The sequence below is a fragment of the Heloderma suspectum genome, chromosome 7, assembly GCF_057233095.1.
Source record: "Heloderma suspectum isolate Gila_16-S chromosome 7, 16-S_ref, whole genome shotgun sequence".
In the NCBI taxonomy this organism is placed as follows: Eukaryota; Metazoa; Chordata; class Lepidosauria; order Squamata; family Helodermatidae; genus Heloderma; species Heloderma suspectum.
The window spans coordinates 68772558-68796085 of NC_139464.1; the positions used below are offsets into that span (position 1 = coordinate 68772558).

The 23528-nt window shown below is 44.4% G+C and overlaps 1 protein-coding gene across 4 annotated transcripts in view; it reads right to left on the reverse strand.

Moving 5' to 3' along the window:
- Positions 1 to 19806: 19806 nt before the first annotated feature.
- Positions 19807 to 23528, reverse strand: part of MYRFL (myelin regulatory factor like) — a 69935-nt gene continuing 66213 nt past the window's right edge. For all 4 annotated transcript variants that reach the window (XM_084810505.1, XM_084810504.1, XM_084810503.1 and 1 more), the window contains 2 exons: positions 21687 to 21761; positions 19807 to 20124 (listed from right to left, as the gene is read on the reverse strand). In XM_084810505.1, the coding sequence (XP_084666631.1) occupies positions 20038 to 20124; positions 21687 to 21761 (162 nt within the window). In that variant the 3' untranslated portion in view covers positions 19807 to 20037. The remainder of the gene's footprint in view (positions 20125 to 21686; positions 21762 to 23528) is intronic.

Genomic DNA, 23528 nt, shown 5'->3' on the forward strand with positions numbered 1-23528 from the left:
TCTCCTCGCATCTGAGTCTTCCTTTATCTTTCATTGATCTTGCTCCTCTTCTTGCTACTTTCCTCTTTTCACAGAGGGAACTTAAGTGGAACACAAGGGGGTAATTCAATAGCTCATATCTGCAATCTATTTAAACATGGAACAAAGGGCATTTAGTGCAGGAGACGCCTTGGAGGATGGCTTTGCATCCATGGCTTTGCATCCAACTGGCATGCAAAGCCATGTGCTCTACTAGTGAGCTCTGCAAAGCCACGTGCTCTACCATTGAACTATGGGCTTCTCTCCAAAAAATTTTTACCCAGATTCTGGAACTTTTAAATGTATTTATTTATTACACTTTTATCCTGCCTTTCCTCTGAGGAGCTGAGGCAGCGCATCTGGATCTTCCACTGTCTTCTCACAACAACCCTGTGAGGTAGGTTAAGCTGAGAGAATGAGAGAGAGAGAGAGAGAGAGACTGGCCAATGACATCCAGTGGTCTTTGCGGCTGAACAGGGATTTGAACCCAGGTCTCCCCACTTCTAGTCTGACACTCTAAACAGTACACTACACTGACAACGAAAGAAATTATTCCATTCACCAATTTGGCTTTACATTTTGCATCAAAGATTATACTGAAGATTTTATTGAAGCACTGTAGAGTCACAGTATGAAAAGCATGAATGTTAGATGGAATCTTTTAAACTGGCATCCAACCATTTTTCGTTTTAATAAGACTCATACTGCGCCAAGAAAGCTGCAAGAAACTCCCCTGTGTCTAAAAACAAGTTTCCCCTAGTTGTTGGCTTAAGAACAGCTCTTATTAGCTAGCCATGTGGTAACCGTATCTGTCTAAAGCAGGATGCATTGACCAATTTTATTTGCAAATAACATTTGGCACACAAGAGCAATAAAAGGAGAGACCCAATAATCGGAAGATCAATTTTATACTGCTGCAAAAGGTTCTGGCTGCATATTAACATATAAATTAGCTTGCTGAAGACACCAAGAATGGTTTATGAGCTTAAGATAGAGGTAAAACAAAATATTCAAGGACCAAGTTCAAGCAATAGCTTTTGCTGAGGTGAGAAAAAATGTCTGTAATCTTGGACTCATTATCCTGAGGGAGGGTTATCCTGCTAAGCAGTGGAGGCTGGTGGCTCCAATTTCAGTGGGGCTCGGCATCCATTCTGGGTTTCAGTCAGAACCAGCCAGCACTCTAAAGGAGCTATCCAAGGCAGTGAGCCTATTTGGGGGATAGGGTTCAGCACCTTGGATAGCTCCTTTAGCATTCTGGCTGGTTCTGACTAAAACCCAATATAGATTCACACCCCATGAAATGAAGACGTTCATTTTTAGAAAGACCTTTGAATGAAACATTTGCCAGCTCTGTTTTAGGTTGCTTCCAGATGGATAGTTCCTAGCATAGTCTTTTCCAACCTGCTGCCCTCCAGATGTTTTGGGCTACAACTCCCAGCATTCCCAAACATTGGGGCTGATGGGATGTGCAGTCCAAAACATCTGGAGGGCAACAGGTTGGAGAATGCTGTCCTAGTGCTATCAGTTGAAAGACATTGTGTGGCTATTCTGTCTTTCCCTCCTTAATGGATTTTTTCTGGTAAGAAAAAAGACAGAAGAAGAGGTGGGAAAACATGGAGTGGTGGGGACCGATGGAAAATGACATCACCTGGACCCCTTGTGAAAAAATTGTATCTGAGATAATAAAAACCTCACCTGGAAGCACCCCTAATGCTATTGCATTATAGGGATGACATTTTATTCAGCTGCTCTGGTTTTTCTCATTTTTTCCCACTGTCCAGCTATATTGGAGGTTTTTAAGCAACTAGGTTTGGTAGCTGCCTTCAGCTTTCGGGGAAATGTGGAGTAATAATAAATACATACATATATTTAAACTGCAATCCTACATTCACTTACCTGGGCTGGGAGAAAGTCCCACTGAGCTCAGCAGGGCTTACTTCTGCAGAGGACATGTACTGAATTGCACTATTAAACAAATTTCTCAAATGACAGAAAAACAGACATATCAGCTGATCTCTGTACTTGCCTTGCCATCTGGTCTCCTGCTTGACTTTTGTTTGATGTCATACAAGCAGTTAAGGTTGTTGTGGGCCAGATTCAAGAATGTAAGTCTCCATGAGCTGGCCCATTGTACAGAGCAGAGCTGTCCTCCCTGCCCATCCGGTATGCCAGTCCCACACACACAGTTCCTGAACATGTGAGCATAAAGCCTATGTGCATAAAACCCTGCATGCATAGGCCAAAGTGATACAGTTGATCCCTCCTCCACCAAGATATTGCCTGAATAATTTTAGCCTATACCCATAAGCTGTATGCATACGTTCTATCCCCATGTGGGAACAGTGGAAGTGGGCTCAGCACACCAAGCAGTTGGAGACATCAGGTATATTCATGCTCACTTCCATATTATGGGCTGTATCTGGGGGGGGGGTAAGTATAATCCAAAGTGGCCCTGTGTCTTTTGCATTTTAATTCAGAAAAGAATATCTGCCTACCCGTTAAATAAACAAATAAGAAACAGCCAGAATGCCAGAAAACAGAATGCTCATGGATAACTTGAAGGGGTCTGAAATGGGCAGACAGAATATAAGGCTTAGATCAGTGGTAGCCACTAGCCAGCCTTTGGGGCATGTGTGCCACAAATCCAATCCAATGTCCAAATGGCCAGAGTGCAAACTTCCACATGATAAAGTGTTTGCAGCAGCTCCTTACAAACATAGCCATTTTAAACCCCAAGCACAAAACAAGCCTTGCTTTCCAATGCAGGATTGTTTGCAGTCCAGGCATGCAGACTTCCCCAAACTGGTGCCCTCCAGATGTTTTGGACTTCATCTCCTATCAGCCACAGCCAGCATGGCCAATAGTCAGGAATACTGTGTGTTGTCATCCAAAACATCTGGAGGGGACCAGCTTGGGGAAGGCTGCACCAAGGCTTGCTATGCAGTGGGGAACTGCATGCACCCCAACCATCAGGGCTTGCGTCCCTCATATGTAAGGGATTTATACTATAAACCAGAGGCAGGGGAACCTTTTTCCTATGAAGGGCCATTGACCCATGGGAAAAGTCAAGTGGGGAACATATCCAATAGTGGGTGGAGCCAGAAGAGCCACATACAATAGTGACTGACCAAGAAAGAGATCTCAGGGTTGTGGTGGACAGCTCAATGAAGATGTTAACCCAGTGTGTGGCTGCTGGGAAAAAGGCAAACTCCATGTTAAGCATAATTGGGAAGGGAATTGAGAATATCTGCTAATATCATACTGCCCTTATAGAAATCTATAGCGCAACCACACTAGGTATACTGTGTACAGATCTGGTCACTGCACCTAAAAAGGACATTGTAGAGTTGGAAAAAGCGCAGAAAGGGGCAACTAAAATGATCAAGGGGCTGAAACAACTCTCCTATGAGGAAAGGTTATAGCAGCTGGGATTGTTTCGCTTGGAAAAAAGGAGGGTAAGGGGAGACATGACGGAGTTCTACAAAATTACGCATGGTGTGGAGAATGCGGACAGGGAGACATTTGTCTCCCTCTCTCACAATACTAGAACCCGGGGTCATCCCATGAAGCTGATTGGTGGGAGATTCAGGGCAGACAAAAGGAAGGACTTCTTCAGACAGCACATAGTTAAATTATGGAATTCCCTTCCACAAGATGTAGTGATGGCCACCAATTTGGATGGCTTTAAAAGGGGATTGGACAAATTCATGGAGGAAAAGGCTATCAATGACTACTAGGCTTGAAGGCTATGTGCTACCTCCAGTGCCAGAGGTGGTACTCCTATGTATGCCAGTTGCTGGGGACTATGGGTGAGAGGGTGCTGTTGCACTCTTGTCCTGCTTGTGGGTTTCCTGTGGGCAGTTGGTTGGCCACTGTGTGAACAGAATGCTGCACTAGATGGACCCTTGGTCTAATCCAGCAGGGTTCTTCTGATGTTCTTTTGTTCAAAAGTAGATGGGTTTTGCAGGATTGCACAGCTCTCTTGCTCTGTCTAGAGATGGGCAAATCTGTCAGTTTGTCATTCAGCCTTTTACGTTCCCATGTTCTTTCTGTCCCGAGCATGAAGAATTTTGGTAAACTCTTCTAAAAAATGAACTAAACTGAAATTCTCACCCCTCTGCACCAGCCAAATTCAATGGGTGCAAGCTATTCCCAGCATGTAGAGGGCCATGTTGTTCTTGCCTGCCATAAAGCTGTTAAAGATGAGGAGCCTGTCAGAAAAAAAGAGAGGGAGTAACTCTAATTCAGCACTAACATGATTAAAAACATAAGGATTCAAAGCCAGACTTTTAAGACCTAAGGACTCAAGCCCTGGGCCTAGATGGACAAATCTGTCAGTTTCAGTTTCTTCCACGTTTTATTTTTAAAATCTTAAATATTTTTTGTTTTGAATATATTCAAGAATATATACGAATTTACCAAATTTTGCACGCTCTGTCTTGAGAGAGAGTGAAATCTGGTAAATTCTTATCAAAACCAGCTGAAACTAAATTCTCATCCATCCCTAGCTCTGTGTCTGTTTCTGTATTTGTCACCTCATCTGTGTGTGTGTGTGTGTATGCCACTCCACATGAAATAAGGATGAGGGCAGCATGCTATCTAGGCCAATTTTTCCCAACCTGGTGCCCTCCAGCCGTTTTGGACTTCAGCTCCCCTCAGCCCCAGCCAACATGGCCAATGGTCAGGAATGCTGGGAGTTATAGTCCAAAACATCTGGAGGGCACCAGGTTGGGGGAGGCTGGTCTAGACAGTTAAAGATATGGAAACCAGAGGGGGCCCCCGCCCTGCCCTGCCCCAAAGAAAACACAGCTAACAGTCTGGTGCCAATGGTTGTGCAAAGGCTTGCACAAATGGCTGGATTTCAGTTCATTTTTCTCATGCAATGCTCTTCCACTAATGAAAAACCATCCTTCTGTGGGGTGGAAGTGGCTTTTTGCTCCTAGAATCATAGAATAGTCATGGAATAGTAAGGTTGGAAGGGGTCTATAAGACCATCGAGTCCAACCCCCTTTGGATCAAAGCCAATGTGAGAAATGTTGTTCTTTGGAACCTTGCTGCTTGAGATGGTTTCAGCTGGGGCGCATTGACCAGTAGGGCTGCTCACGGTTAAGTGCTCTCTGTTTCAGCTGCTGCTGGAGAATCCTTTGCTTGGCAACAGAGCAATAGGATGCACCTTGCCAACTGTCAAACAGCCTTGCTGGGTTATGAATACTATAAAAGTGGGTACTTCATTGTTATTGTTAAGCAAATGCCTGCAATAATCAATATAGTTGGGAGTAGAATACAGAAGTATCCTCAAGTAATGTTTACAATTGGCTTTGTCCCATCCCCACTCTATTCCTCCCATGTAGTGTCATCTTGACATACGTTAATGTTAGACGATGGTCTTCCTATCCTAGGAATATCCTAGTTGTATAGGATATTGTGTGCATCACGGCAATACCGTTATGTGATGATGCAATAGTGGGCTGACATCTGAGCAGGGCCAGTGTAATATCACTGTGGAGACAAAGCAATCACCCACTCTAGAGCACTTGTCTGCTAGAACATATTGTTCTCCTCCCCAGCCATTATAAAATCTAAATACATGTAACTGCACTTGTCCCCTGCTCCTCCTAAAACCTTGCCCTGGACCAACCACAAATGGTCTAGGTCCCACTTCCACCTGAAGATCAAAGGGACTGGACATCATCCTTTACTAAAGGTATCAAGAATAGTGATGTTGCCAAATTCCGTAATAAGTTGGCTCATTGGTTGAAACTCATCCATTGGTAATGAATCACAGAATCACGTAATAGCAGGGTTGGAAGGGGCCTATAAGACCGTCGAGTCCAACCCCCTGCTCAATGCAGGAATCTAAGTCAAAGCATCCCTGACAGATGGCTGTCCAGCTTCATCTTGAATGCCTCCAGTGTGGGAGAGCCCACTACCTCCCTAGGTAATTGGTTCCATTGTCATATTGCTCCAATAGTCAGGAAGTTTTTCCTGATGTTCAGCCAGAATCTGGCTTCCTGTCACTTGAGCCCATTATTCCGTGTCCTGCACTCTGGGATGACCAAGAAGAGATGCTGGCCTTCCTCTCTGTGACAACCTTTCAAGTACTTGAAGAGCGCTATCATATCTCCCTTCAGTCTTCTCTTCTCAAGGCTAAACATGCCCAGTTCTTTCAGTCTCTCTTCATAGGGCTTTGTTTCCAGTCCCCTGATCATCTTGGTTGCACTCCTCTGAACCCTCTCCAGCTTGTCTGCATCCTTCTTAAAGTGTGGTGCCCAGAACTGGACACAGTACTCCAGATGAGGAGTACAAATGCTCACTTTTGTAGCAAGCCTGGATCGATTGCTATATTATGAATTCACTATTAAGGTTGGAATTGATGGCAAGCTTCAGAGGATGCACAGTAAAGTAGCACACATTTTGCCCGGCCAAACGTCCAGTTGTCCCATGTTCTAGGACCCACCCTCCCCAATACCTTACTTGAAGCAGACTCCTTAGCTGCTTCCTTCACATCACTGCTGTTGCAACTCTGGTTCTGCGAGGAGAAGGGGGACTCTGCAGGGTCCATCTTCATACTGGCAATCGGCAACCATGAGTAAACATCACAAGATATGATCACACAGGCAGGCCGCATGAAGGCAACCAATCAGAAAGAGGGCATAATATGGTGACGCTTGATGTCATGCCATACTATGCAATTCCAAGCTGTAGCTCCCAAGATGCACCTTGTTACTGCATATGCACAAAAACTCATACATGGAATCAGAGTTCATATTAACTGAGAACTTTCATCTGAGCTCACCTGGACGAGTTCATTACTTTCCGAGCAAATAATGACTTCACTCAGGGTACGTTTGCCAGTCAACAGTGTGTCATGAACCATTATTGTTCAGCTATTATCACTTGTTGTGGCCTGTGGGCAATTTTTTTTTTTTTGTACTAGGTGATGTACGCTTTCCATGCCAGTACTGCAACGGCAGTTGGGATACAAGGAGGGAATGGACAAAGGAGGAGGGGAAAAACCAGCCCCGGGACTGAAAGAATGAACCATGGTTTGTTTGATCACTTGCCAGTCAAAGTACTAGTTCACTTGACACAACAGCCCACTATGGCTTAGTTTACCTGTGGGGCTGCTACATTGTGCGAGTCACACACAGGTACCATTTTTGTATGGTGCCCATGGGTGCCCAACTTCCCATGAGTTGTCGTGTTGTGCAAACCCAGGCAGCTGGGGTACTTTGAGGGTTGTCTAACCCTCGAACAACCCCTGCTGCCTGGGTCCACATGGCAGAACAGGCCATGGCAAGCTGGGTGCCTGCAGACACCATGCAAAAATGGCACCTGTGGTGCCCGGCACAACACAACAGCCCCCTGCGGATAAATTAAGCCACAGTGGGCTGTTGTGTCATGCGAACCAGGTCAATCCCTGGGTAGGGCAACAAACCACAGTTTAAATCAACCATGGGTTAGTGTTACATGCAAACCAGGCCACTGTCATCATATTATTAATGCTTACATTTTTTTACTGACATAGATTACATCTGAAAAACACTGTAAAATGGATCAGGTAACTCATGAGAATCAGTTTAGAATTTTCACAGAAGAAATCACTCTTTGGTCATATTGTAGACCACAGGACTAGTCTGTCAATGCAAGTAAAGTATTATTACATTTTGCACTATGTTTTCTGAAACAGAATTTTATTAATACCGGCAACAAGAAGGAAGAACATATAATAATAAAGATAATCACCACCATCCATGTATAATATTATATATGAGAAGCGGCATTCCATTTATTTCTGCAAGGACACTGATACAATTCTTAAGTGAACATTAAAAGAGGAATGCAGATGTCAGATAGAAAACCCCTGCAATGCATTAAGTGATCCCCAAAGAACAAATAAAGGATTGGATTAAATCCCGGAAAGTGCAAAACTTTGGAGCTATACATAGTAACATTAAATTGTGCATGATTCATAGCGGAAATAAACACTTGCCATGGACTCTAAAATAAAGGACAACAACCTTCAAAATGAGTCACAGGACAAAGCCCAGATGTACTAGTTTAAACTGTCCAAAGCCAATGAAGACAAGAAAATGTTAAAAGAAATGGAGCAGAAGTGCAGAGTTCTGTTCAAGGAGACTCTTAGGCCAGATCAACACCTTGTGTCATATTATTATGATCCCATCATGGTAACGTTATATCCCTCTTGCGCATTTATACCTCGTGGGACACACAATGACATCTGTTGTGGATAATGTGGAATAAAAAGCAGGAAATAACACTCCAAAAGCAGTGTATCAAATGTGTAATGTGCCCCAACAGGTATCAGTGTACTCCAATACTGCTATAAAGCAGTAGTGTAGATTTGGCCTCAGAGCCTTGGGCCAAATCTATACATAGCAGTTATACCATTATCATAACTATTGGTACACATGACACCAATGGGCACCAACAGTTATGATAATGGTGTAACTGCTATGTGTAGATTCGGCCTTGGTTGGTAGTGCAGTAATATATGGAGGCTAGCAGGGCTGCTAATGAATGACATGAGAGTTTAAGAGTCATGTGGCAATATCCAACGGGGCCATTGCACAAGCAGCCCATGCAGCCACTTCCATTGCGCAAGCAGCCCGTGCAGCCACTTCCATTATGCAAGGGGGACCGACGGCTCGCACAACAGAGATTTAACACTTCCTACAGGGAGCCTTGAAACAAGCAAAAATGCTAGTTTCTGGGTCAGGACAGGTCAGCAGAGCTCCCTTATGCAAGCTCTGCTGATGTGCCCCATTCCAGAAAGGAGCATTCCTGCTTGTTCCTGGTTGCTCCTGGAAGCACTAAATCTGCATTATGCAAGCGATGGGTCTCGCTTACAGAACAGAATCGGCAGGGGGGCAGCACCCCATTGGACGCTGCCCATGGATTGGACATATTCAGACCCTTAGGCACTGGAAAGCAATAAGCAGTGGTGGGTCCAGTTTGGGAGGGGGAGCCTTGAGCAAGGCGCCCTCATTGAGGCCAGCCCTCCTCTTTGCTGCTATTGCCAGTAGCTGCTGTTGTTGCTTCTTAGGGTGGCTTGCACATGGCCAAAAAAAAGGAAATACATCACCAAAATAGAGGACAACAGTTGACACAGATTTGCATAAAATTTGCATAAGTTGATTTACAGGTATAGATCCAAAATTAGAAATAATTACTATAATTTAAATAGAAATACAAAGGATTTCACCATAGTAGGGGAGATGACCTGAGTGCCTCCTAAGTCTGCTGTCCAGGAGCCATTGATTGGCACCTTCAAGGCCCCTGGTCTCCCATATTATGGGCCTTTTTCTCTTTAAACTGGACTTGGACTGGACAGCTGTCCAAACAGAGTACTGTCCTCTGTAAAGCAAGACACATGGCCACTCTAAATCAGGGGTGAGCAACACATGGCCCATGGGCTGCCAGTGGTCCCTCTGGCCTTTTTTACAGCCACCGCCACTGCCATATTTGCCGCCAAAACTTGGCAGCAAAAAAGGGGCTGGTCTGACCTTTCTTGTTTAGAGAAAATTAGCCCTTTTCTGTTGCTGCACTGGTGAATTTCAGCAGCAAATATGGAAATAAGGGGCAGCGGTGCAGCCTCGAATGAGGGGAGTTGGCCTCCAGACCTCTGGAAGTTGCTCACAGTGCTAAAAATGCTTCTCCTTACCACTGCTGCCAGCTCACTTCCCAGGGGAAAAGCTGGTTAGAGAATGAGGGAGAATATGGCAGCAGCTCCTCATTCTCCTTGATGCTGCTTGTCGCTCATGACTCATCCCATCTGGGCCTGAAGGAAAGGGCAGGCAAAGAAGCAAGGTGGCAGTAATGCTGGTGAGGAACAGCAGCAGGATGCTCTTGGTGGTGGGCCCACTGCAGGAGTAGGGGCCTTAGCAAGTGCCTAGCCATACCAGCCCTGACAATAAGGGTAGATCACTCTGAAGAACTGTTTTCAGCACAGTGAAATCTGAATACATACTTTGCATTCATATATTTTCAAGTCCTTAATGGCTTCAAGTCATTCTGGAGGCAGTTGCTCAGGTCCTGCATAACACCAGGAATGCATTATCTGGCACCACACCAGCCTATGAGTATGATGACCTTGCTGAGTTTTATTTACTCACTTGTTCAAGACAGCACTCGTAGGGCTAGCCAGGTGCTTGATTTCATCTTTGAGCCATGTGTTAAGGTTTCAAATGTTTGGATCACTCCTTTTTCCAACAAGTTTGATTGGAGGAAAATGAAAATTATCCATTATTCAAGGTGACCTTTGGATCTTATCTTCTGTGTGGATTATAACCCCAAATCCACCAATTCAGTAGTTCTCATTCTTTGATCTTAGCCATATGTCCTTCTCTTGGCAACAGAAACATAAGCGTGAGCTGGATTGCAGCCAAAAATGCTCATATATGCAGTACCTGACAGGAAAATCCATGTTAGTCATGGGAGTGGACAATATCACATGGGATTAATTTCAAAATGAACAAAGCCAGATTATTCCCAGCAGGATGTCTAGTAAATCAGTGCAAGTCTTTTTCAAGACAGGGCCAAATAACTGAATGCCTAGCAGGAGAGATTACATAAAAAAGTGGAAATGGAAGAGGGGTGGGGGGTTCCTTCAGGAGACTAAGCACAATTTGGGGAGAAATTGGTGTCAAATTATTCAGTGGACTTTTTTTAAGTTGGTGAAATAACACAATTCTATCGTGTTTATGGAAGGAATCAAACAATGAGTTTATTTTATCAGCACATACCTAATCCAGTTTCAAAGAGAACTAATGCTGAACTGACAAATCCTTGTATAGGAAATCCTCCTTTTTGTGAATATAAGTACTTATCCACAAATACCCTCTGTTAGGATCACCCAAAAGCAACAGGACTTCAAACAAAAATAAACTGAGAGGGGAGAGTATTACCAGATTCTGTGGTCAACATGTGAACTCTAAATAAGAGCTGACATTTGCCAGCCATGCCTTGACATCCTTACATGTGCAGAACTTGATCTGGAAAGTTCTTATACCTTCTGAGCTTGTAAGAGGCAATAGTGGCCAAGATATTTGTCTTCCTTCCTATCAGCAACTTCCACCTGTGCTTGCCAGCCACCTTCTTAAATCACCATTGCAGTTTAGAACCAGGCTTGCAATTACTTTGCTGGAGGCAAATACCTTTTGTATTTGTTCAAGCAGGATACAGTGTGAAAATGCCTATTTCTTTATACTGATGCCCTGCCACATTACGAAGGCTTAGAGGGATCAAAACTGATAAAAACCAAACACATATAAAATGCTTCTCACCCTGGAACCTCCAAATTAAGGGCTTCTCTACATGAAGCTAAAATCCTGCATCCTTACCAGGGCTTTCTGCTTCTGGATTCTTTGCAGGATTACCACTGGCTCCTTCACACAGGTGGACACATGGTTTGAATCAAGGACAGTCCTTCCTTGGCAAGTTGTACTTGTTTTTACGTTTCATTTTACAGCCAGTAGATGGCACTGTGATAATAGTGCTTTGCCATCGTTACAGATAGCTGATAGAACGGATTAATGTCTCTTGTCGCTTTATCTCCGATCTTTCTGAAAGCAAGATAAAGGGGGGAAAGCACAGGAGATGTCCTGGAGGCTGATGACATCGTGTAAAGGACCCACAAACTTCTATGAGTGGCCAATCATGAAGGTGTGACAAATGACTTGTGTAGAAATGCTCTAAGACCCCAACACACCCCAAAAGATTAAAATCTCCTGTTCAGCTTCCCAGCCCCTCCACCCATCAAGTGGTAGTTTGATCTCACAACCATTTCTAAATTATGCTCAGACTCTCCTGAGGGTGAGTTTTCAAATGGAGAGGTGCCCTATCTGTGGAGCAGCTGCCTGTTTGGTACAACATACACCTTTGTCTTGCCTGGACTGCAATGCAATGCTGGGGGTGGGGGGAGTGAGGAGGCGGCAGCCGAGAGTGGTAACATGGTATCAGAAAATAGGGCTGCACGTGCCATCTTGGCTGCTTGCTGCTCTCAGGCTCAGTGATGCAGACCAGCCCCTTTTTTGCTGCCAAGTTTTGGCGGCAAATATGGCAGTGGCGGTGGCTGTAAAAAAGGCCAGAGGGACCACTGGCAGCCCATGGGCCATGTGTTGCTCACCCCTGATTTAGAGTGGCCATGTGTCTTGCTTTACAGAGGACAGTACTCTGTTTGGACAGCTGTCCAGTCCAAGTCCAGTTTAAAGAGAAAAAGGCCCATAATATGGGAGACCAGGGGCCTTGAAGGTGCCAATCAATGGCTCCTGGACAGCAGACTTAGGAGGCACTCAGGTCATCTCCCCTATTATGGTGAAATCCTTTGTATTTCTATTTAAATTATAGTAATTATTTCTAATTTTGGATCTATACCTGTAAATCAACTTATGCAAATTTTATGCAAATCTGTGTCAACTGTTGTCCTCTATTTTGGTGATGTATTTCCTTTTTTTTGGCCATATGCAAGCCACCCTAAGAAGGATGTCATCCAGTGATGCCCATTGGAGTAAGGCTGAACTGCCAATCCATTCAGCTTCTGCACACAAAAGGGGTACCACCTTGTCTTTTGCCTCAGGCAGCAAAATTTCAGGGGCTGTCCCTGTCAACATGTTTCATCATGGCTCTGTCCTACAGCCTCAGCTAAAAGATATGGTGCTATTTTGTTGCATGGCACCAAAACAACCGCTACGTACTATTACAATTGCTATGCTTTTTCATTTCTGCTTGCCACTCCTTGGCCAGTTACGTCAGCTTGAAATATTGATGCATTTAAGTGTGCATGACCTACTCCTCATTCAAGCTCTTTTTGAGAAAAGGCTCCTTAAGCCTGGTTAAGTGGTTATTAAGAACAATTATTTCAGTTCAAGGGGGAATCTCACCCCACCAGCCAAATGACATAGGCAGCCATCAAGCCCCAAAACAGATTTATTACAAAAAGACCGTTACAAAAATGCACCCACTGACTTCACAGCAGAGGCAAGATTTGAACTGGAGACTTCCTGATTTGTGGCTCAGTCTCTTAGCTAAATTGTCCTCTGTTAGCAGGATATACCTGTCTAAATGTATCAGCAGCATCCTAGATCAGATGTTCTTAAATGGAGCCCTGCTGAGTAAAAGCCTTCATTCCGCCACAGTGTGACTAGTATGTCTCATGCAAGCTGCTAGCTCCCTGCCTCAGTTGCCGTTCTGTAAAATGGATGTGCCAGTAACTTATATCACAGGTCTGTTGTGAGATGTATACAACAGGAATGGATGTTATTGACTTGGATGTTTAAAATATATAGATTAATACATGTTCAAAATTAATTCGAGTTCTTACAGGCTGGGGGGGGGACCAAGTAAAAAGGGGAAATAATGTGTTATTTAATCTGTCTTCCTACACACTTGCCCCTTCCAAAATAAGTATATAAGTTTTTGCAGAACCAGAAGCTCCATAACAAAACAGTCCAGAACTTATGGTGATTCCTTTGTGAGCTTCCCTCACAAAGCTTTGTGAGCTTCCCTATCAAACTCACACACTCTGTTTATAGGATGTATGGTGAGAACATGTGCAGGATGACAGACAGCTCATGTACTGACAGCTTTTGGCAAAGCTGCATTATTTCACAGAGGACACTCCATCTGTCACTACATTCAGCCACAGAAACTGACCTCAGTGCTACTAAGGAAGCCCTGGGCAGATTAACATTTAATGATGCTTTCAGCTTTAGCCCTTATAATTTTTTCATCTTCCCAGGGACAGACACAGAACAGGAAACAGACAGTGTGTTGCACAGAGCATTGGGGGGTGTCTTTGCCATCCTTGCCAACAGAATCTGACATTCTTTTGGCTGATTTTGTACTGAAGAAACGGTTACGTACCTACGTATCCAAAAAAAGGGAGAACGCAATAAACAATACACTGGCATCCTAAAGGGTTATTTACACAATCAACATTCAAAAGATAGTTATTCCAGAGTTGTCTCCCAAGATGCCAGTGTGTTTGCTTGCATAACAAGTTCCCCTTTGCTGATATTGTGTGACATTCACAGGCCAGGGTGTTTCTCTATGGAACCCTGAACTCTGCCTTTCAGAGATAACAACCCTGCTGTAATTTACACAGCCACTTATCCTAGAATGCGAGAGAGGTCAGTCAAGAACTCTGAGCTTGCTTTCCTGAACCTCTCCCACACGGATTGAAGTCTTCCCTACTCATATTTCACACTCTCATCCCTGGTTAAAAACAAGCAAACAGAATAGAACCTGCTCTATATAAGGAGCTCCAAATTGCTGATGTGTGATTTTAGTTACAGCTAATAAATAAGACAGGGTTACATCACTGTAGGATCCCTAGGACTATAGAATGGTGCAGCCTCTTTAGACAGTCAGACACTAACATTTCTTTTCTCCACTCCCCACCCCGCATTCCACATTTTACAACTGCTTCTACATTACTGATATGTTCAATCAGGAGTCTAGAATCAAAAGGGATGGGGGGCCAGATGACCAACTCACTCACCCAGCCCTCTGTGGGCCATATGACATCAGGCAAGTGTGGCCATGCCCACGGCCAGCAAGGGCATGGCCAAGCCCACCTGACATCATTTGCTCCCTAGCCAAAGTGCTGGGTGGATCTACTATTTGGCACTTGGGTCAGGGACCAGGCCTTTCCAGTCAGGGATGCCCTGTGCGCGGCAAAGCAGTGGTGAGGAATCCCCGTTGTTATATCCTATCTGTTATATCCAGACCAGGGAGGGGCTTGTGAAAAGGGTAAGGCTTACAGGACAGAGTCTGTGGTAGGAGGCGCAAGTCTCTGTGGACCAAATGCAGAGCCTCGGTAGGCCAGATTAAACCCACGGGCTGGAGGTTCTGCAGTTCTGTGTTCAAGCAACAAACAAACGAACAACAGCTTGGCAACCCTGACCAAAAAAAAAAAAGCGAAAAGAAATCATCTGAGCATGTGCAGTTCCATATTTTAAAGTAAGTTAAATCATAGCGCCATCATGACTACACAAGTAAAATGGAGTTTGCTTTGGCTGCCCTGATGCTTGGGAAAAAGGATAGGGGAGAAATTTGTTCACATTTTAACAAAGACTTACCTAATTTCACACTTTTGAACCACTACCTGAACTGAAACACAGTTATCTTTCAAGATTCACACTTCTCTGACTCCAAGTCCTCCGATCAAAATAGGCATATAAGGTTGTATACATGAGTAAAAATAACATTCAAAAATGAATTGTATTAGGAAAACGATCTGTAAAATTGTGCATATTAGGCAAAATTGCGTACAAAAATGCATGTATTTGGAGAAATTCACACAAAAATGCATATGAATTTTCATGTGAACTTAAAAAAAAAAAAAGCCTGACATTTCAGGATGGACTCAATTTAGTTTCGAAAAAATTCTCAAAGTTCTGTATGAACTGATTTTAAGATTGGAAAAATTAGAAATTGAAAGAAACTAGAATTGACAGATTCGTCCATCCCTATTATGGGAATAAACATAATTTTACTGTAGAAAAGGATAATCTTTTAAAGTAAAATGAGCATGTGTAACTATGTACATGCCTGACCAGCTGTCCCCTGACTGTAAAGTGCTTTTAAAAATAAGATGATTATTATTATTATTAACATTACATTTATATCCTGCCTATTTCCTCCTGCGAGGAAACCAAGGCAGTTTACACAGCCCTCATCCTCCTCTCCATTTTATCCGCACAACAATCCTGTGAGGTAGGTTAAGCTGAAAGACAATGACTGGCCCAAAGTCACCCAGTGAGCTTCCTGGCCCAGTGAGGCCTAGAACCCGGATCTCCCAAGTCCCAATACAACACTCTAACCACTACACCACTCTGGCTCAGTGGCAAGCTCCACTGTGCCCTGGCATGCCCATGCCAGCCCTGATGCTGATGGCCAGCCTGTTTGCTGCTCTCCCCATCACCTTCCACTCTCTGGGCAGTCATTTGAAGGCCCCCTGAGCTGTGGGGCTCTCAACTTCAGCCCTGAGTTCCAGCCCTAGCTGTACCACAGGGACCAGAGTTTGGAAGCAAACCCACCCAGCTACAAATCCATTGCTCAGGCCTACATGCCATGGTTTAACAACCTTCTAAAAATGGGAAAGTCCTCTCTGTTGACCAAACGCATCTATATAATGTGAACCCAGAGCTGATTTAAATACAAGAAGCAATCCATGCATGACCATTTGAAGCTAGCTAGCTGGACCATTGTTCCATCTATGCAATCCATGTATGAGTCTTGCCTACAGTGACTGGCAGCAGCTGTCCAGGTTGTTAGACATCAGGCTTTTGTAGCTGTTTCTGGAGATACCAGGGACTGAACTTGGGACTTTCTGCATGCAAAGCGTGTGCTCTAACACTGTGTGATTGCCCCTCCCCAACACCGGTTAATATGTATGCCCAGCTAAACATCAGCTGGGCTTAGGCATAGCCGCATATGCAACAGTGCAGACATGCCATAGTCTGTTGCCTAAATTATAGAGTTCTGCATTATTACATTGTAGTCTGTTTATAGTTAACGACAACCTACACCGCAGCCATGGGTAGAAACAGTGAGGCAAAAATATAAAATCAGCAATGACATCGTTTTGCATTATTTTACTGTGATCATTGTTCTTGCAAGGTCAGAAAAATATGGAATTAGCTTTCACTACACAATAGTCTCTGTCAGTCCCTATACTTACAGCTTTAACTATTGCAAAAAGCATTACTACAAGCCAATAGCTTTCTTTAATGGAATAAAGAAATATGTATTTTATTGCAGATTCAAAAGGTGCCATACAATATGCCACAACATTCGCAGTAGGCAGAACAAAAAACTACTGCAGCAACTTTAAGAGTGATTTGGTATAGAAAGCAGAGAAATAAATAATTCACTTCATTGGATCCCTAAGTTGCTGAAGCTTGTTATTCAACCTGTGTTTTAGTTCTAATAATGATCACAGAGTTGTCCCACTGAAAGGAATGCATGTCTTTCATAAAAGCAGCCCCACTTTCAGTAATGACAGGGGTTTTGTGCATTGAACAGCACAAAGCTACAGCTCCAGGCTGTATCAATCCTGTACATCATTTTCCTGCTACATTTTAACTTTTGATAAACCAGGAGCCCTTAATGGTTCTAGAATCAAGCCATAAGGATGGGCACACATGTTATGTTTGAGCAGGTTCTCCAAATTCTTCTTCAAAGCTCATTTCACCTCATTTGCATGGTTTTTTTCAATCAGAAAAAATGTGCATTTTTCAATTGGGGAAAATGCACATTTTTTCCCCAGTTGAAAAAATACATTAAAAAATGCACATTTTTCCTGATCGAAAATGCATATTTTCCCCTGCCCCATAGGCTAAAGCATGAAAATGTGGATTTTCTGGGGATATGCACAAATGCACAAAAGTGCACACTTTTTAACAGAAAGATTTCCCAAGAATTGCACTCCTGCTCACATTCACATTTGGGGTTGCAAATGGGACATGTTAGCATGGCTTGCAAACAGGAACAGAATTCTTGTACATCCCTAGCCATAAAATTATTATCATAAGATTGAGGGACTGTGCAGGAAAGGTTTAACAGGGAGAAAAGGACAACTGAAACTTCTCTAACGGACAGCGGCAACATTGGCAGATCTATCTTTTGTTAGGGAGATTGCCAGCTGATTGCTCTCATTAGTTGGGTATTCCTCCAGACTTCTGAATGGAGTAAAAAAATAAACATTCCCCCACCTCCCCCAATGGGTTGGATGATGGGTTGGATCCAGATTTAGGTGTGAGCAGCTGCCAGGCTGGTAGAAGTGGACTCCCCCCCCCCCAAGGCAGTCCCTCCAGCCCTACAAAAACTGCTATACAGAGGGTCAGGAATGCTACTACATGGGGAGGCTGTGGTATAGGGGAAGGTGGGATCCTGGAAAATTGGGCAGAGGCACATTTCATGAACATAACCCTGGGAAGTGGAGTGAGCATAATGATATATTAAAAATTGTGCTTAAACTATGGGGAGGGAGGGAGAGGGGTCTCACCCTCCAACTCCCCCTAGTTTTACCAGGTTCATAGGCCATTCCCCCACACACACCACCCCAGTCTTCTAAAAACAGTAGCTAAGAGGGCCACCACAAAAGATAAGGGAGCCAGGCTTCCTCTAGCCCTTCTCTAATATCAAGAACTGTATAAAAAGCAGAGAAGCAACGTTATTCAAACATAACCAGCTACTCCCTTGGCTTACAGTATTACAGCTCAAAAACTGAATGAGTAAGATACACAAACAGCAATCTCCAAGACAAAGTATCCCTGCAAGTTCAGTTGGGATGGTAGCATTAAACTAACATTTGCAAACCTTGTCCTTGTATTAGTATGTGCTGTCAACATGGATGAAATAGGTGTAGTAACAACTGGAAACAGAAGCGCTCACTTCCCCATAACAAAAATGCTGATAAAGCTGGTGAAAGCACAATCACTCCCTTCAACACTTCGCAGGAAAAAGCAGAATGATGTAACTACGCTGGTGGATGGTTCCGGTTTCATCTCGGACATTCTGCATTTTTCCCATTCAAAAAACACACAACATCAATGGGAACAGTGGTTGGAAAGCATGGGAGAGACACAGGAGGATGACATCATCATCAGAGGGAGCAATCCTATGGCTGCTAGACACCGGCTAGATGGCCAGAGGATATGTTGTTTTCTGGCAGCCGACCTTGGAGCCTGTGTTCCGAGGTCGGTTCTTGGAGAACCGACCTCCCCCCACTTCCATGCTGCCTCTGAGGCAGTGTGGAAAGCTGCGTCCTCCGTGCTTGCAAGAGGAGTGCGGAGCAGTCGGAAAGGGGCGTGGCTGGGGGCGTTCTGGGGCAGGGAGGGCGTAAATGCCTGTACAACACATCCAATGTGTCAAACAGCAGCTTCCTTCCCCGCTCCATCCTCCTGCAGCTAGACAGCTGCAATCGGCTGTCTAGCTGAAAAAGCAGGGCAGGAGAAGCACGGAGGGAACAATCCCCTCCGTGCTTCTCCTACCCTGCTTTGGATAGGTGGTCACCTCCGAGTTCAGAGGTGGCTGCCAATCGAGATAGGATTGCTCCCTAAAGTACCCATAAACTACTTCGAGTAAAGAATGGTGAGTGCAGAATAAAAGCCTCATAGTTTCAGGCTTTTAAGCATCCATCAAAATCTGGGCAGCGGGGCAGGGGGTGTCAATTGATCCGAGATGATCAGCTGAGATGCATCATTTGCACTGTCATCACTGGATTTCCCACTGACAATGCCCAATGCAAAATCAATCCGCCATATCGAAACAGGAGGCTGGTATGATTACATGACCAGGGGCCCATCACAGCATCTGCTCAGCATTCAGAGCAGCTTTTGTGTGTGTGTGTGTGTGTGTGTGTGTTGGGGGGGGGGGTTTCTTCTCACAATGCATTTTTATAAGTGAAATAAAGAGAGGCTGTTTTGCTGCTTGATTGACATGGTTATTTTCTTTTCCTAGATTGATTACCATGGGTTAGGAGGGCACAATCTTGTGTTTGCAGCCTAAATCCCATTATAGAAGCCCAATTGTCTTTCTTTGGTTAGGGGACAGTTAAACATGTTGAGAGGCTCTGCAAAATAAGATTGTTTCCATCCAATTACTCTGCCCTATGGCACCATTAAAGTAAATGATTACAGCCCAATCCACAAACTGGAGCAGACAGATAGTTGGATTTCAGCCAACTGAGTCTTTGTGACTGAAATCGGCTTAAGTTGAAGTAGGCTCATCTGTTCCCTTTGTCCACAATCACACAGTTTTACTAGCAACCACGATGAAGACTACAGAAAACAGAAGCCTTCCATTTTATTTGTTTCCATTTATTGCCAACTGAGAGGTGTTAAAACAGAACTTCAGTAAGTGTTCACTGGGAAAAGTTAATGCAACAAGCAAGTTCTCAGCAGCATGTAAGGTGTTCTTGTGGTTGTTGTTGTTGTTGTCGTCGTCATTTTGTTTCCTCCCCTCTTTTTCAGAAAGAGTTAAAGCCATCTTTCAGATGCAGTTGCGATAGAAATAGAAGTAGTAATCCGTGAAAAATAACCCAGCATAGTTAGGATCCATTGAACAATCCGCAAGGTCCTGTTGGGACAGAGACATTCTCATAACTCAGTCATAACTAAGGGTGCAGTCCTATGCAGATCCAGGCTCTCTTCACACCTGGCATTTTATCCCACTACAAACCAGTCCTTTTGCTTCAAAAGGATAAAAGGGGGCTGCTGGCTCCATACCCCCTCCCCTCCCCTGATGGCTCCACCCGTCCCTCCACTCCTCCACAGCAGGAGGGAAGTCAGAAGCACTTCTAGTGGCCTGGATAGGGGGATATGGGAGCTCGTCCCCTCCTTCCTCCAAGGGAGAGAGAGTCTTCTCAGTGGCTTACCCCAAGGTTGCTGGCACTGCTAGTTCTTCTCTGCTAAATATGTCAGTGTGTGATGGAATTAAATGCAATATATTTCCTGCACTACTGAGTTTGAAGGGTATACAGATTTCTGGGTTCCCAACTACAGAAGTAAGAAATCCACAAACAGACTTGTATACTGGCAGTGCACCAAGCCCTGCCCCCCAGGTGACTGCTTTACAGGGGCACCTTCTTCATTAGACTCGGCTTGCTCCTCCCCCCTGCTGTTGTTGCTCTTCCCCCTTATACTGGCTTCCCAACGACCCTGCAAGGTGGGCTAGGAGAAGAGATAGTGGCTGGCTAGGTGGGAGGGAGTACTATGGAAAACCACCTCAGCATTACTGCTTTATCTGAAACAACTCCACACCCCAAAAAGAAACTATTAAAAATGACCATTCCAAACTCTGCATGATGAATTTATTCAGGGGAGGAGAAAAGGCACTGTTAATACCCATTGAAATCCCAACTGTCATGCCTTTCTCCTGCGTGGCTGAGAAGGGAGACTCTCCCAACCACCCTGGGAGGAAAAAAGCCCATCAATCTGGTGAGCAAAAGGGAGAAGAAGCAGTCAGTGAAGTCAATGGGAGGGGGAGGTTCAAAGTAAATGCATTGAAGGGGATGGGAGACCTTAAGACTGCTACTCTAAGTAGACTTAAAATGCACTCTTATGCATGCGAACTCAGAAGCAAGCCACACAGATTTCAGTGGCACTTATTCCCAGGAAATGAAAGCCTTACAGCCAATGCATTTACTCAGAAGTAAGCTTTGCTGTGTTCAAGGGGATCCTGGAGAGGAATGGGAGAGAGGCAGAAACGGTCACTGGAAGCACTGTCAGTGACCTGCCCCTCCTTCCCACCAATTTGTTGTCGTGACAATGTTATTCAACACCCCCTAGTACACACCCACACAAAGCAGGACAAAGCACTGAAGGGGGGGAAATGATTATTTCAGTCACAAGCACAGAAAATGCCAGGTTTTCCCCGTTCTCAGATAACACAGGAAGAGGAAAGGAAAGTTGTGAGATAGCAGCAGGAAAGCAGCAGCATTGTTTAAAGGTCCCATGAAAACCAGTGATTAACGAAGAACGATCCTGCTAAAAATCTCAGGTGTGAAGAGAGCCCCAGACAGAAAAAACTCCCAGCATTCCCAAGCCAGCATAGCTTTTTCTGTCTAAATCTGCATAGGATTGCACCCTAAATGTTTTAGTTCTCTGCGTGTCTTAATTCCCTTTTGAAAGACAACTTACTGGAGCAGCAACGCGAAAATGATATGCACTGTCATACAAGGAAGCTACGGGAAGAACCCAAATATGCTGGAATCCCTATATAAGAAATGAAAGAGAGAGCGCATACAGCAGTGAAACTTGCATGGGTGTCTGTATTGCTGAGGTTACACATTTCAGAAAGCTGCAGTATGGAGCAGATGCCAAACATATGTTCGTTGTGACCAAATGCTTGTGTGGCTGTACATTTCATTCAGCAATTATTTCCCCCCACCACTATATGGACATTATCCGGTTGCAGCAAAAAATATCATGCATGATGCAGCCCTATGGCGGCTCCTGGATATGTCTATCTTCACACATAAGGACATCATTGAGATTAAACAAATTTACAGGCATCATGAGTTAAATTGGGGCTGAGTGGGGTGGAGGGAGAATCCCAGCTATTTTTAGAAAGTGATGGTGAGGACTGAACACAAGACATTGTGGAGGTGGTGTTGTGCTCCAACGTTTTGCCTTTGAGTGATCAAGGCATCTGCTCTCTGCTCACAAAAAAACAATTCTTGTTTGCCACAGACAGAACCAGCACTCTGGCACACCAAGGGCACTTCTAGACAGAGGGCTCTTAGCACTAACACTCAAAAATCATCATGCAGCTATTCCATCGTTTCTTCCTTAATGGGATTTTTTTTGTGGAAAGAAAGAAAAAAAGATGGAAGACACAGTCGGAAATCATGGGAAGGTTACAAATGGTAGATGTCTCTTCCCTGTAAAATTCTGTGGATGAGGCAGGGTGACTGTATGATTAAAAAAGAAAGAAAAAAAGCCTTGTCTGCAAACACCCCCAAACCTCTTCAGCACAGGCTGAGCAGTGTGGAGTCTCGCGTGTGGACCACAGTTTTTAAGAAGCAGCTTAAAAAGCAACCCATCACATGTCCAAAGCTTTTATTATTTGGTCCTGTGGGAACCTAGGAAGCTACTTTATACCAAGTCAGACAATGTTCCATCTAGCTCAGCTCAGTACTGTCTATGGAACAGACTGTACTCTGACTGGCAGCAGCCCTCAGAGGCCTCAGGTAGAGAAGGGTCTTTTCTGTCAACAGTCATGTGAGAACTTTTTTAAAAATGGAGATACGGGCCATTAAAGCCATAACCTTCTGCATGCACCGCATGTGTTTCTACCATTCACGGCTGGCCCAAGACATTTTGCTGCCTACGATGAAGAACAAGATGCTGCCTGCTCCCATTCTATGTGCGAAAGCCAACTGCACTGGTTGCTGAGTCTTACTTCAATACTGGGGATGGGACAGCATCCTCCACTGCAACTGAAGGCAACAGGCTAATTGACGGGATGCAGGGCAGGCTGGGTGGCCCAAACTCTCTCCTTTGCTACCACCTCCCAGCATCTGCTGCCTGAGGTGACTGCCTCACTCTGCCTTACAGTAGGGCCAGCCCTGCTACCACTGAGCTAGGGCCCTTCCCCTAGCTGTGATTTGTTTCCTGCTCAGGATCTAAGTATATTTCTCAAAATCAGACAGGACTTTTTTTGCCCAGGTCAGAGTGGCTAGCACCACTCTTCCCTGTTATAAGATGGAAGTGAGCACTGATTCAATCACCTCAGCCTGTCACAGCCACAGGAAAAAGCCAGCCCAGGCTGGCTAAGAGAAGGGCCGCCCTCCAGTGCTGTCTTTATTTGGGTGTGTTTTGGAGCTCACCTCTGCCTTATACTTAGGTTCTTGGGCACATTATACTTTTCTTTCCATCTCATCAGTTTTCCTTCTTGGAAATGAGTGTTCTGTAAGCAGTCATGCTCATGACACCTTCTCAAAATTCCAAAGGTACCCACCTGCCCAAAAAAGTTGGGCC